The 14,631-nt window shown below is 44.3% G+C and overlaps 2 protein-coding genes across 2 annotated transcripts in view; both read left to right on the forward strand.

The window, feature by feature from the left end:
* tubgcp5 (tubulin gamma complex component 5) overlaps positions 1 to 9,893 on the forward strand; it is a 16,251-nt gene extending 6,358 nt beyond the window's left edge. The window contains exons 11-23 of the mRNA XM_079220912.1: positions 119 to 321; positions 712 to 827; positions 980 to 1,248; positions 1,937 to 2,135; positions 2,298 to 2,486; positions 2,560 to 2,742; positions 2,995 to 3,079; positions 5,374 to 5,494; positions 5,611 to 5,750; positions 8,231 to 8,356; positions 8,445 to 8,533; positions 8,922 to 9,022; positions 9,626 to 9,893. Of these exons, the coding sequence (XP_079077038.1) occupies positions 119 to 321; positions 712 to 827; positions 980 to 1,248; positions 1,937 to 2,135; positions 2,298 to 2,486; positions 2,560 to 2,742; positions 2,995 to 3,079; positions 5,374 to 5,494; positions 5,611 to 5,750; positions 8,231 to 8,356; positions 8,445 to 8,533; positions 8,922 to 9,022; positions 9,626 to 9,672 (1,868 nt within the window). The 3' untranslated portion in view covers positions 9,673 to 9,893. The remainder of the gene's footprint in view (positions 1 to 118; positions 322 to 711; positions 828 to 979; positions 1,249 to 1,936; positions 2,136 to 2,297; positions 2,487 to 2,559; positions 2,743 to 2,994; positions 3,080 to 5,373; positions 5,495 to 5,610; positions 5,751 to 8,230; positions 8,357 to 8,444; positions 8,534 to 8,921; positions 9,023 to 9,625) is intronic.
* A 1,662-nt stretch (positions 9,894 to 11,555) lies between these two features.
* The window catches only part of cyfip1 (cytoplasmic FMR1 interacting protein 1), a 36,253-nt gene continuing 33,177 nt past the window's right edge, over positions 11,556 to 14,631 (forward strand). The window contains exon 1 of the mRNA XM_079220975.1: positions 11,556 to 11,746. The gene's annotated coding sequence lies outside the window, so the exon portion shown is untranslated. The remainder of the gene's footprint in view (positions 11,747 to 14,631) is intronic.

Raw genomic sequence — 14,631 nt, forward strand, 5'->3', positions numbered from 1 at the left:
GTTCCTGGTTCCAGGTCTCTGGTTCCAGATCTCTGGTCTCTGGTTCCAGGCCTCTGGTTCCAGATCTCTGGTTCCTGGTTCCAGGTCTCTGATGAAGGGTTCATGTCTCTGTCCTCAGATGAGACCGTGACCCTGTCGGCGGTTCTGGACCGGCTCAACCCTCAGCTGGCTCAGATCAAAGTGCTGCACAAGGTGTTCTGCACCGGGGTCGCCGAGGTTCCCCCCGAGACCCCCAACGTGGTGCGGGCCTCCCACCTGCTCAACACACTGTACAAGGCCATCATCGAGTACGACAGCGCCGGGGAGGCGTCGGAGCAGGCGGTGCGTCTTAAAGGGACAGTACCATGTTTAGACCTGAAGCTGTTATCTCTGCTCTCTGAAACACTCCAGACTCCATTCACTAAAACACTGATTTAAGCTCTGGGATCGACTGCTGCCTTGATTAGGTTGGTTAGATTTGTTTTATGTGTGACTTTAGTGTTGTTACGGGTTAGTTCTGGTTCACACATTAAAAAAAACAAGATGGCGACGGCCAAAATGCTCCTGAGCTCTTAGAGGTTAAATCAGTGTTTTAATGAATGGAGTCTGGTGGCGTTCACTTTAACTGATAGAGTCTTTTAGGAGTCTAAAACACAGCAGAACATTCCTCTGCTCGTTGTTTCTCAAACATTTAGACGATGAGTGTGTGAGGTCGTGCGTCTCCTCCTCCAGGTGGCCTTGCTGTTCTCTCTGTGGACGGAGACGGTCCGACCGTACCTGGAGATCGTGGATGAGTGGATCGTTCACGGCCACCTGTTTGATCCCGCCAAAGAGTTCATCATCCAGAGGTACGTAGCACCCAGAGGTACGCAGCACCCAGAGGTACGTAGCACCCAGGGGTACGTAGCACCCAGGGGTACGTAGCACCCAGAGGTACGTAGCCGAGGAGCTAACGGGCTTCAGAGGCTGCTCTGCCCTGACCGGTCTCTGCACCCCCCAGGAACAAGGACGTCCCGGTGAACCACAGGGACTTCTGGTACGCCACCTACACGCTGTACAGCGTGTCGGAGGCGGTGGAGAGCGAGGAGAAGCTGAGCGACGCGGCCAGCGGCAGCTCTGGAGGCGAGCAGGGCGCCGGCAGCCGGCAGCTCACCATGGTGTCCTTCCTCAAGCCTGTGCTCAAGCAGATCATCATGGCCGGCAAGTCCATGCAGCTGCTCAAGAACCTGGACTGCAAGGAGGCGGAGCAGTCGGAGAGGTCGTCCAGAGGTCAGTGAGGGCCTCTGTGCACACACTAGTTTGTGCACAAGCTAGTGTCTGCACGTGTTAGTTTCTGCTCACGTTAGTTTCTGCACACGCTAGTTTCTGCACACGTTAGTATCTGCACACGCTCGTTTCTGCACACGCTTGTTTCTGCACACGCTAGTTTCTGCACATGCTAGTATCTGCACACGTTAGTTTCTGCACACGTTAGTTTCTGCACACGTTAGTTTCTGCACATGCTAGTATCTGCACACGTTAGTTTCTGCACACGTTAGTTTCTGCACACGCTAGTATCTGCACACGCTAGTATCTGCACACGTTAGTTTCTGCACACGTTAGTATCTGCACACGTTAGTTTTTGCACGCTAGTTTCTGCACACGCTAGTTTTTGCACGCTAGTTTCTGCACACGCTAGTTTCTGCACACGCTAGTTTCTGCACACGCTAGTTACTGCACACGTTAGTTTTTGCACACTAGTTTCTGCACACGTTAGTTTTTGCACACGTTAGTTTCTGCACACGCTAGTTTCTGCACACGGGTGGATTAAACATGGACGTGCAGAGGCCCCACCACCTCTTCTATAGGAGCAAGATCTAGGTGAAGGACAGCCTTCTGACTCTGTGGCCCCTGACTCTGTGGCCCCTGACTCTGTGGCCCCTGACTCTGTGGCCCCTGACTCTGTGTTGCGTTGCAGACGCGGAGAGGAAGAGCTTGTATTCTCTCTTCCTGGAGTCGGTGCAGTCTCGTCTCTGCAGTCGAGACGAGTCGCCTGTGGACGCGGCGGCCGAGCAGCGAGCGACCAGGAGGAGTCTGATCCAGATGCAGGCCGTCATCTCCCAGCACCTGCAGATCCAGGACGTGCACGACCCGCTGCTGGCCATCAACTTCGCCAGGTAATAAATATATATATATATGTATATGTGTGTGTGTATATATATATGTATATATGTGTATATGTATATGTGTGTATGTATGTATGTATGTATGTATGTATATACATACATACACTGTATTGGTGCCTGCTGTGAGACCTGGGCTCTGGCTCCTCCCCTCAGGCTGTACTTGGAGCAGAGCGACTTCCACGAGTGTTTCTCGGGCGGCGGCTTCAACGTGGACCGCTCCTCCCAGTCGGTGACCTGCCAGACCTTCGAGCTCACGCTGCGCTGCTGCCTCTACCCGCACATCCAGCGCCGCTACGTGGAGTGCTGCGGGAACCTCATGCGGACTCTGAAGAAGGACTACAGGTGAGTGGGGCTCGCTGCTGGTTGTTGTCCTGTGACGGCGTGCGGGTGATCTGAGTGGCTCCGCCCCCTTCAGGCTGCTGGGATACCTGCAGGCGATGAGGAACTACTTCCTGCTGGAGGCCGGGGACACCATGTACGACTTCTACACGGCCATCTTTGACAAGGTGCAGGAGAAGGAGAGCTGGCAGCAGCTGTCGTTCCTCAACGGCCAGCTGCAGGAGGCGGTGGGACAGCGCCACCCCGAGGACAGCAGCAGGTACTGCATGGGTTTACTTTACATGCCAAACACTGACCCCGCCCACAAGGGAGGAGGAGACAACACTATGTTGTGGATATCCTGCAATTTCCCTACCGCAGGACTAATAAAAGATATATATGAATATATTTAAATCTTTTAAACCAAGAGACAATATTGAGTTTATCCCAGATGATTATCTTTCTGATGATTATTAGATGTTTCTTTAGATTATTGTCAATATTTTAACCTTTTATATTCTATATTTTCCAGGTTGTCGATCTTCTTGGAGCCCATCGACCCGGCGAGGAAGAAGCATCCAGTGAACAACCTGGAGGTTCTGACTCTGGGTTACAAGGTCGGCAGCGTTGGATTTATTATGGATTTATTATGTATTATTATTGTTTATTGTTGTTTTGGTCTCCCTCCTGGCCGTCAAGATTGGTCACTTTTTTGTTTTTCTCTTGACCGTTTTTAATGTCGGAGTCAAAAATCTAAATGTACACGTTACACAAAATATCTGCACAACCACAATAGTGTCATATAATATAGATATTAGTTATGGTTATATAGTTTATGGAGCGATTGTCACAATATGTTTGTTTACGTCTTGTTACATCTTGTTTATGTCTTGTTTACGTCTTGTTTACATCTTGTTTGTTTACGTCTTGTTTGTTTACGTCTTGTTTACATCTTGTTTACGTCTTGTTTACATCTTGTTTGTTTACGTCTTGTTTACGTCTTGTTTACATCTTGTTTGTTTACGTCTTGTTTACGTCTTGTTTGTTTACGTCTTGTTTACATCTTGTTTACGTCTTGTTTACATCTTGTTTGTTTATGTCTTGTTTACGTCTTGTTTACGTCTTGTTTACATCTTGTTTACATCTTGTTTGTTTACGTCTTGTGTACGTCTTGTTTGTTTACGTCTTGTGTACATCTTGTTTGTTTACGTCTTGTTTACGTCTTGTTTGTTTATGTCTTGTTTACGTCTTGTTTACGTCATGTTTACGTCTTGTGTACGTCTTGTTTTTTTACATCTTGTTTGTTTACGTATTGTTTACGTCTTGTGTATGCCTTGTTTACGTCTTGTCTACGTCTTGTTTACGTCTTGTTTACGTCTTGTTTACATCTCGTTTACGTCTTGTTTGTTTACGTCTTGTTTACGTCTCGTTTACGTCTTGTTTGTTTACGTCTTGTTTACATCTCGTTTACGTCTTGTTTGTTTACGTCTTGTTTGTCTTGTTTACGTCTTGTTTATGTCATGTTTACGTCTTGTGTACGTCTTGTTTTTTTACGTCTTGTTTGTTTACGTATTGTTTACGTCTTGTGTATGCCTTGTTTACGTCTTGTTTGCGTCTTGTTTACGTCTTGTTTACATCTTGTTTGTTTATGTCTTGTGTACGTCTTGTTTGTTTACGTATTGTTTACGTCTTGTGTATGCCTTGTTTACGTCTTGTTTGCGTCTTGTTTACGTCTTGTTTACATCTTGTTTGTTTATGTCTTGTTTACGTCTTGTTTACGTCTTGTTTGTTTATGTCTCGTTTACGTCTTGTTTGTTTATGTCTTGTTTATGTCTTGTTTACGTCATGTTTACGTCTTGTGTACGTCTTGTTTACATCTTGTTTGTTTATGTCTTGTTTACGTCATGTTTACGTCTTGTGTACGTCTTGTTTGTTTACGTATTGTTTACGTCTTGTGTATGCCTTGTTTACGTCTTGTTTGCGTTTTGTTTACGTCTTGTTTACATCTTGTTTGTTTATGTCTTGTTTACGTCATGTTTACGTCTTGTGTACGTCTTGTTTTTTTACGTCTTGTTTGTTTACGTATTGTTTACGTCTTGTGTATGCCTTGTTTACATCTTGTGTACGTCTTGTTTGTTTACCTCTTGTGTACGTCTTGTTTGTTTACCTCTTGTGTACGTCTTGTTTGTTTACGTCTTGTGTACGTCTTGTTTGTTTACGTCTTGTGTACGTCTTGTGTACGTCTTGTTTGTTTACGTCTTGTGTACGTCTTGTTTGTTTACGTCTTGTGTACGTCTTGTGTACGTCTTGTTTGTTTACGTCTTGTGTACGTCTTGTTTGTTTACGTCTTGTGTACGTCTTGTTTGTTTACGTCTTGTGTACGTCTTGTATGTTTACCTCTTGTTTACGTCTTGTGTACGTCTTGTTTGTTTACGTCTTGTTTACGTCTTGTTTGTTTACGTCTTGTGTACGTCTTGTTTGTTTACGTCTTGTATGTTTACCTCTTGTTTACGTCTTGTGTACGTCTTGTTTGTTTACATCTTGTGTACGTCTTGTTTGTTTACGTCTTGTGTACGTCTTGTTTGTTTACGTCTTGTGTACGTCTTGTTTGTTTACGTCTTGTGTGTTTACCTCTTGTTTACGTCTTGTTTGTTTACGTCTTGTGTACGTCTTGTTTGTTTACGTCTTGTATGTTTACCTCTTGTTTACGTCTTGTTTGTTTACGTCTTGTGTACGTCTTGTTTGTTTACGTCTTGTATGTTTACCTCTTGTTTACGTCTTGTTTGTTTACGTCTTGTATGTTTACCTCTTGTTTACGTCTTGTTTGTTTACGTCTTGTGTACGTCTCGTTTGTTTACGTCTTGTGTACGTCTCGTTTACATCTCGTTGTTTACGCCTTGTTTACTCTCAGGTGCCCTGGCCGGTGGACATCGTGATCAGCTCTGAGTGCCAGAAGATCTACAACCAGGTGTTTCTGCTGCTGCTGCAGATCAAATGGGCAAAATACAGTCTGGACACGCTGCGCTTCAGCGGTACGACTAAGATCTCATCCTGCTGCAAGCAAACTAAGCTCCCGTGTATTTATTTATGTATTTATATGTATTTATTTACCTCGTGGGAGAAACAAACAGCTGGCGTCTCTTTCCAGATTTCACAGACGTCACCAGCAAGATGGCCGACGAAGAGAAGCCCAAAGAGCCGATAAAGCAGCAGATCCACCGCATGTGTCTGCTGCGCGTCAAGCTGATGCACTTCGTCAACAGTCTGCACAACTACATCACCACCCGGGTACACAACTACACACAACTACATCACCACCCGGGTACACAACTACACACAACTACACACAACTACATCACCACCCGGGTACACAACTACACACAACTACATCACCACCCGGGTACACAACTACACACAACTACATCACCACCCGGGTACACAACTACACACAACTACACACAACTACATCACTACCCGGGTACACAACTACACACAACTACATCACCACCCGGGTACACAACTACACACAACTACATCACCACCCGGGTACACAACTACACACAACTACATCACCACCCGGGTACACAACTACACACAACTACATCACCACCCGGGTACACAACTACACACAACTACATCACCACCCGGGTACACAACTACACACAACTACATCACCACCCGGGTACACAACTACACACAACTACATCACCACCCGGGTACACAACTACACACAACTACACACAACTACATCACCACCCGGGTACACAACTACACACAACTACATCACCACCCGGGTACACAACTACACACAACTACATCACCACCCGGGTACACAACTACACACAACTACACACAACTACATCACTACCCGGGTACACAACTACACACAACTACATCACCACCCGGGTACACAACTACACACAACTACATCACCACCCGGGTACACAACTACACACAACTACATCACCACCCGGGTACACAACTACACACAACTACATCACCACCCGGGTACACAACTACACACAACTACATCACCACCCGGGTACACAACTACACACAACTACATCACCACCCGGGTACACAACTACACACAACTACATCACCACCCGGGTACACAACTACACACAACTACATCACCACCCGGGTACACAACTACACACAACTACATCACCACCCGGGTACACAACTACACACAACTACATCACCACCCGGGTACACAACTACACACAACTACATCACTACCCGGGTACACAACTACACACAACTACATCACCACCCGGGTACACAACTACACACAACTACATCACCACCCGGGTACACAACTACACACAACTACATCACCACCCGGGTACACAACTACACACAACTACATCACCACCCGGGTACACAACTACACACAACTACATCACCACCCGGGTACACAACTACACACAACTACATCACCACCCGGGTACACAACTACACACAACTACACACAACTACATCACCACCCGGGTACACAACTACACACAACTACATCACCACCCGGGTACACAACTACACACAACTACATCACCACCCGGGTACACAACTACACACAACTACACACAACTACATCACTACCCGGGTACACAACTACATCACCACCCGGGTACACAACTACACACAACTACATCACCACCCGGGTACACAACTACACACAACTACATCACCACCCGGGTACACAACTACACACAACTACATCACCACCCGGGTACACAACTACACACAACTACATCACCACCCGGGTACACAACTACACACAACTACATCACCACCCGGGTACACAACTACACACAACTACATCACCACCCGGGTACACAACTACACACAACTACATCACCACCCGGGTACACAACTACACACAACTACATCACCACCCGGGTACACAACTACACACAACTACATCACCACCCGGGTACACAACTACACACAACTACATCACCACCCGGGTACACAACTACACACAACTACATCACCACCCGGGTACACAACTACACACAACTACATCACCACCCGGGTACACAACTACACACAACTACATCACCACCCGGGTACACAACTACACACAACTACACACAACTACATCACCACCCGGGTACACAACTACACACAACTACATCACCACACGGGTACACAACTACACACAACTACATCACCACCCGGGTACACAACTACACACAACTACACACAACTACATCACCACCCGGGTACACAACTACACACAACTACACACAACTACACACAACTACATCACCACCCGGGTACACAACTACACACAACTACACACAACTACACACAACTACATCACCACCCGGGTACACAACTACATCACTACCCGGGTACACAACTACACACAACTACATCACCACCCAGGTACACAACTACACACAACACAATATATACACAATAAAAATATATATATATATATATATATATATATATATATATATATATATATATATATATATATAATTATTTACTTGCATATATTTTCACTCCACATAAAAAGTCGGGGGTCTGATTCCGGCTTCAGAACTTCATATTTTCACTCCACATAAAAAGTCGGGGGTCTGATTCCGGCTTCAGAACTTCATATTTTCTAACCGAGCAGCTTTCAAAGCTCTGCAGGTAAAATAAGATTCTGAAAAGTTCCATTGGTGGTGCATTCAGGGACTGCAGGAAAGTCCAACATTAGATTGAAGCCCTTGTGTGGTTCTTCTGAAGCTGACATGGGGGCGTCTCTGCAGATCCTGCACAGCACCGGTCTGGAGTTCCAGCACCAGGTGCAGGAGGCCAAGGACCTGGACCAGCTGATCAAGATCCACTACAGGTACCTGGCCACCATCCACGACCGCTGCCTCCTGAGGGAGAAGGTAAGGCTCACCAGGCTGACTGAGGACACGGTGCTGGCCTTCAGGGGTCCACGCCCCTCACCTGTGACCGCCTCGCGTGTTTCCTCAGGTCAGCTTCGTGAAGGAGGCGATCATGAAGGTTCTCAACCTGGTGCTCATCTTCTCGGACCGGTGGCGCGCCGGCGTGGGAGCCTGGAAGTAAGTCTGATGAGACACACACACACACACACACACACACACACACACACACACACACACACACACACACACACACGTCGGGTTCGCTTAATAACGTGCGTGAGACAGACGGTGTAGTAAAGCCAACATGTTTATTCCGAGCTCACCCCGTGTCTCAACCCCCGCCCACACATTGACTCCCTCGTCTTATTGGTCTCCGGCCTACCAACCTAGAGCTGTTATGAGTAACATTGATCAGTACCACAACACACACACAGCAGAGCATTCCTGCCGGGCATGCTGGGTAGTGGAGCAGCCTCGGGTCCTAGCCGGGTTAGCTTAGCATCCATCTCAGGAATGTATTTGCCAATAAATCAATAAATATAGAGTTTTCTTTTCTCCCTTTCAGGATCGAGTCCATCGATAAAATGGAATCCGACTTCAAGAACTGTCACATGTTCCTGGTGACGATCCTCAACAAGGCCGTGTGCCGAGGCTCCTTCCCTCACCGTGAGTGAACACATGAATCTCTACGTGTTGTTCCTGAAGCTCGGACAGGAACATGAACAACAGGGTTCTACGTCATGGAGAACCTGGAAGTCATGGAGTTTATAAATAGTTATTTCCAGGCCTTGAAAAGTCCTTGAAAAAAAATAAAACCCCAAAAGTTTAGTAAAAGTCATGTAAATGTGTTATATTCATGTGTTCATGTAAATGTGTTATATTCATGTGTTCATGTAAATGTGTTATATTCATGTGTTCATGTTAATGTGTTATATTCATGTGTTCATTTACGCTGAGTTTGAAATAATGAATATGCTTTTAAAAGAAAGACTCAAAATATCAGCAGGCATACATACAGGCATCTATATAAATGTTTATTCTTTTAATCAAACTATTGTCTCATTCATTTGAGTCATTTAAGGTTTACTGTATGCTTTGTGTTCTCATTGTTAGTTTAAATACTACATCTACTCACTTTTTACTGTTTACACCCAGACGTCACTAAATGTTTGTAGTGGACATGTAGTTTAAAGTCATAGAAATGTGGTTAAAAGTCCTGAAAGCGTTGGTCAGAACGCGTTGAACCTGACGTCCTCTCTGTCTCTGCAGTGGAGTCTCTGGCTCTGTCTCTGATGGCCGGCTTTGAGCAGTGCTGAGGAGCCGTGAGATGAACCGAGGCGCCTTCTGCCCGCCGCCATTGTTGTTGTGATGATGGAGGATTGTTTGTCTCTTCAGTACCGGCGTCCAACGAGCTGCTTGTGAACGAGCATGAGCTTCCATATATAAAATAAATGTGACTTTTTGTATAAAGAATTTTTTTTTTATGAGCTGTTGTGTTGATTTGTTAAAAACGTGTTTATATGAAGCACAATAAATATTGCACAATGGTTACTGTTGTTATTCAACATAATTGCTTTACAATAACATTTTGTTCACATTTGTATTGAAACTAATCAACTAATTTAGATTTGACAGGAAAAAAACAAAATAACTGCAGATTAAAAATAATCATATCTCAAGATCCATATCTGTACGAGACGGTAAGAAACACGGAACATTTTGGATTTTTATTGAACATTTTCTCATGTTCTGTGGAGATAATACATGTTATTCTCCTGGTGTCCACTAGGGGCATCACTGCTGTATTATAGAGATAATACATGTTATTCTCCTGGTGTCCACTAGGGGCATTAATGCTGTATTATAGAGATAATACATGTTATTCTTCTGGTGTCCACTAGGGGCATTAATGCTGTATTATAGAGATAATACATGTTATTCTCCTGGTGTCCACTAGGGGCATCACTGCTGTATTATAGAGATAATACATGTTATTCTCCTGGTGTCCACTAGGGGCATTCATGCTGTATTATAGAGATAATACATGTTATTCTGCTGGTGTCCACTAGGGGCATCACTGCTGTATTATAGAGATAATACATGTTATTCTCCTGGTGTCCACTAGGGGCATTAATGCTGTATTATAGAGATAATACATGTTATTCTGCTGGTGTCCACTAGGGGCATCACTGCTGTATTATAGAGATAATACATGTTATTCTCCTGGTGTCCACTAGGGGCATCACTGCTGTATTATAGAGATAATACATGTTATTCTCCTGGTGTCCACTAGGGGCATTAATGCTGTATTATAGAGATAATACATGTTATTCTTCTGGTGTCCACTAGGGGCATCACTGCTGTATTAATGACCCTCCTTACTGCAATCAATTATTCCTCTATATATATCTCTAACCATTCATGAATGTATTTGTTTGAATAGTTCTCATACTACAGTATAAATAAATAAAAAACTAAATTCTATTGTGGAGATCCTAATCCGATTTATACTTAATTTTGGGGATGGTGTTTTTTGTAATAATCACCCTCCATACACCAATAAATTTAACTTTTAAATATTTATCTAACCCTTAATGAATGTTTTTATATGTATTTTATTATTATTATATTAACAATATATTAGTGTTATGTTTGTATTATTATACTACTATATAAACCTGTATTACATTTTGGAGACCCCTAATCCTAGTTATATTTAGTTTTGCGGAGGTTTCTTTCCACTAATCCCCCTCCATACATTATTTATCTAACCACTCATGAATATATTTATTTTTTATTATACTACAATATTTTTTTAAACAAACCGATATATTCCGGAGATACTTATCTGATTTATACTTAGTTTTGCGGAGGGTGTTTTGGTTCTAATCAGCCTCCATACTCCAATAAATTAAACTTTTAAATATCTATCTAACCTTTAATGAAAGTATTTACATGTAATTATTTCATCATTATACTACTATATTAAAAACCACACTTACCTGTGTTACATGTTGACACGAATCGTCCTCCATACTTTCGGGCGGGTCCTGCTCTTACTGTACATTCCTATGACGCTACCTTCCTCCCTCCTCGTTCCTCGCTCCTCGTTCCTCCCTCCTCGCTAACCGCCGCGGCAGAGTTTTCTGCAGAGTTTCCCCGGTTGAGGGACAGGAACTCCCGACCCGCCCTGCCCCCCCTCCGTGATCACAACACCCGCCCGAGGAGAGCAGGAACCCGGCTGAGAAACTGAGAAAACAGAGAAAAGAGAACCAAACTTCGAGGCCTGACTTCCAGCGGACTTCTTCTCGGACCGTCCCGGGAACATGGCGCTTTAGTCGGTCAGAACTGCTGCTCGCAAGTTTTCCTCGCGAACCAAACAAACTCCGGGTGAGTAGAAATCTGTCGTTTAGGATCAAAGCCTAAAGTTCACAGATAAAGTTCACGCCCTTCAGGATCAGATTTATTTATTATGAACCAGCAGGACAGCGGCTCGAGTCTCTGGACAGGCCGCGAGCAGCGACTCCTCTCGGGCCGCGACACACGGCCACGAGCCCTGGTGCTCAGGTACCACCATGGAGGTACAAGTACTACCATGGAGGTACTAGTACAAGTACTACCATGGAGGTACAAGTACTACCATGGAGGTACAAGTACAAGTACTACCATGGAGGTACTAGTACAAGTACTACCATGGAGGTACTAGTACAAGTACTACCATGGAGGTACTAGTACAAGTACTACCATGGAGGTACAAGTACTACCATGGAGGTACTAGTACAAGTACTACCATGGAGGTACAAGTACTACCATGGAGGTACAAGTACAAGTACTACCATGGAGGTACTAGTACAAGTACTACCATGGAGGTACTAGTACAAGTACTACCATGGAGGTACAAGTACTACCATGGAGGTACAAGTACAAGTACTACCATGGAGGTACTAGTACAAGTACTACCATGGAGGTACTAGTACAAGTACTACCATGGAGGTACTAGTACAAGTACTACCATGGAGGTACTAGTACAAGTACTACCATGGAGGTACAAGTACTACCATGGAGGTACTAGTACAAGTACTACCATGGAGGTACAAGTACTACCATGGAGGTACTAGTACAAGTACTACCATGGAGGTACTAGTACAAGTACCACCATGGAGGTATTAGTACTAATGCTGAGGTACAAGTACCACCATGGAGATACTGATACAAGTACCACCATGGAGGTATTAGTACTAATGCTGAGGTACAAGTACCACCATGGAGGTACAAGTACTACCATGGAGGTACTAGTACAAGTACCACCATGGAGGTACTAGTACAAGTACCACCATGGAGGTACTAGTACAAGTACCACCATGGAGGTACTAGTACAAGTACTACCATGGAGGTACAAGTACTACCATGGAGGTACTAGTACAAGTACTACCATGGAGGTACAAGTACTACCATGGAGGTACAAGTACTACCATGGAGGTACTAGTACAAGTACTACCATGGAGGTATTAGTACTAATGCTGAGGTACAAGTACCACCATGGAGGTATTAGTACAAGTACCACCATGGAGATACTGGTACAAGTACCACCATGGAGATACTGGTACAAGTACCACCATGGAGATACTGGTACAAGTACCACCATGGAGGTACAAGTACCACCATGGAGGTACAAGTACCACCATGGAGGTACAAGTACTACCATGGAGGTACAAGTACTACCATGGAGGTACTAGTACAAGTACTACCATGGAGGTACTAGTACAAGTACTACCATGGAGGTACTAGTACAAGTACTACCATGGAGGTACTAGTACAAGTACCACCATGGAGGTACTAGTGCAAGTACCACCATGGAGGTACTAGTACAAGTACTACCATGGAGGTACTAGTGCAAGTACCACCATGGAGGTACTAGTACAAGTACTACCATGGAGGTACTAGTGCAAGTACCACCATGGAGGTATTAGTCCTACCATGGAGGTACTAGTACTACCATGGAGGTGCTAGTACTACCATGGAGGTATTAGTACTAATGCTGAGGTACAAGTACCACCATGGAGGTACTAGTACAAGTACCACCATGGAGGTATTAGTACTAATGCTGAGGTACAAGTACCACCATGGAGGAATTAGTACTAATGCTGAGGTACAAGTACCACCATGGAGGAATTAGTACTAATGCTGAGGTACAAGTACCACCATGGAGGTACTAGTACAAGTACCACCATGGAGGTATTAGTACTAATGCTGAGGTACAAGTACCACCATAGAGGTACTAGTACAAGTACTACCATGGAGGTACTAGTGCTGAGGTACAAGTACTACACTGAGATACTAGTACTACCATGGAGGTACTAGTACTACTGCTGAGGTAGAAGTACTAACACTGGAGTTGAAGTACTACCCCTGAGGTACAAATACTACCACTGAAGTAGAAGTCCTACCACTGGTACATGTTGTAGTACTCTGAGCTTTAATGAAGTAGAAGTACTACCACTGGTACATATTGGAGTAAGTACTCTGAGCTGTTTTGAAGTAAAAGTACTACATGTTGGATTACGGACGTCGCCATCTTGTTTTTTGCAACCAACAGGAAGTGACCACAGTGAGACCTGTATCTGGTACCTGTCAATCACAAGGTAGCCCCGCCCTAAAGGGTTGTATAGAAACAACGTTTGGTTTCAATTCAGTTTATTTTATATTTCACACAAAACTAAATGATGAACTTTGTTGACTCACAAAATCTCTTTAAGTTGACAGATCCTCTTTATCTGGTAAAGACATTCAAAAAGATTTAAAACAATTAAAAACACCGTTAATAATTATTATATTATATAACTATTATTATTATATTATATAACTATTATTATTATTATTGACCTCATAAAACGAGGAGGAGGAGGAGGAGGAGGAGGAGGAGGAGGAGATACTGAAAGTTAAACCACATCTGTGCCGCTGATTCTTCTTCTGTGGTTTGAGGATGCTGCAAAGCCCAGTTAGAAAACCAGTGATCTACTGTGTGTGTGTGTGTGTGTGTGTGTGTGTGTGTGTGTATATATGTATATACAGCGGTGAAGCCACTGAAACTGAAAAGTGGTTTTACGTTCTTTTATCGGATCTGTTTGCAATGTTGGGCAACGCTTTAATCCTTAAAGGGACAGTACGATGTTCAGCGCCTCCTCTCCTCTCAGGGTTCTCCTGCAGCAGAAGCAGAACGTGACGTTCTGTGTGACGTTCTAGACTCCATCAGTTTTACTGAACACTAAGGTTTC

Source organism: Taurulus bubalis (assembly GCF_910589615.1).
Source record: "Taurulus bubalis genome assembly, chromosome: 7".
Lineage (NCBI taxonomy): Eukaryota > Metazoa > Chordata > Actinopteri > Perciformes > Cottidae > Taurulus > Taurulus bubalis.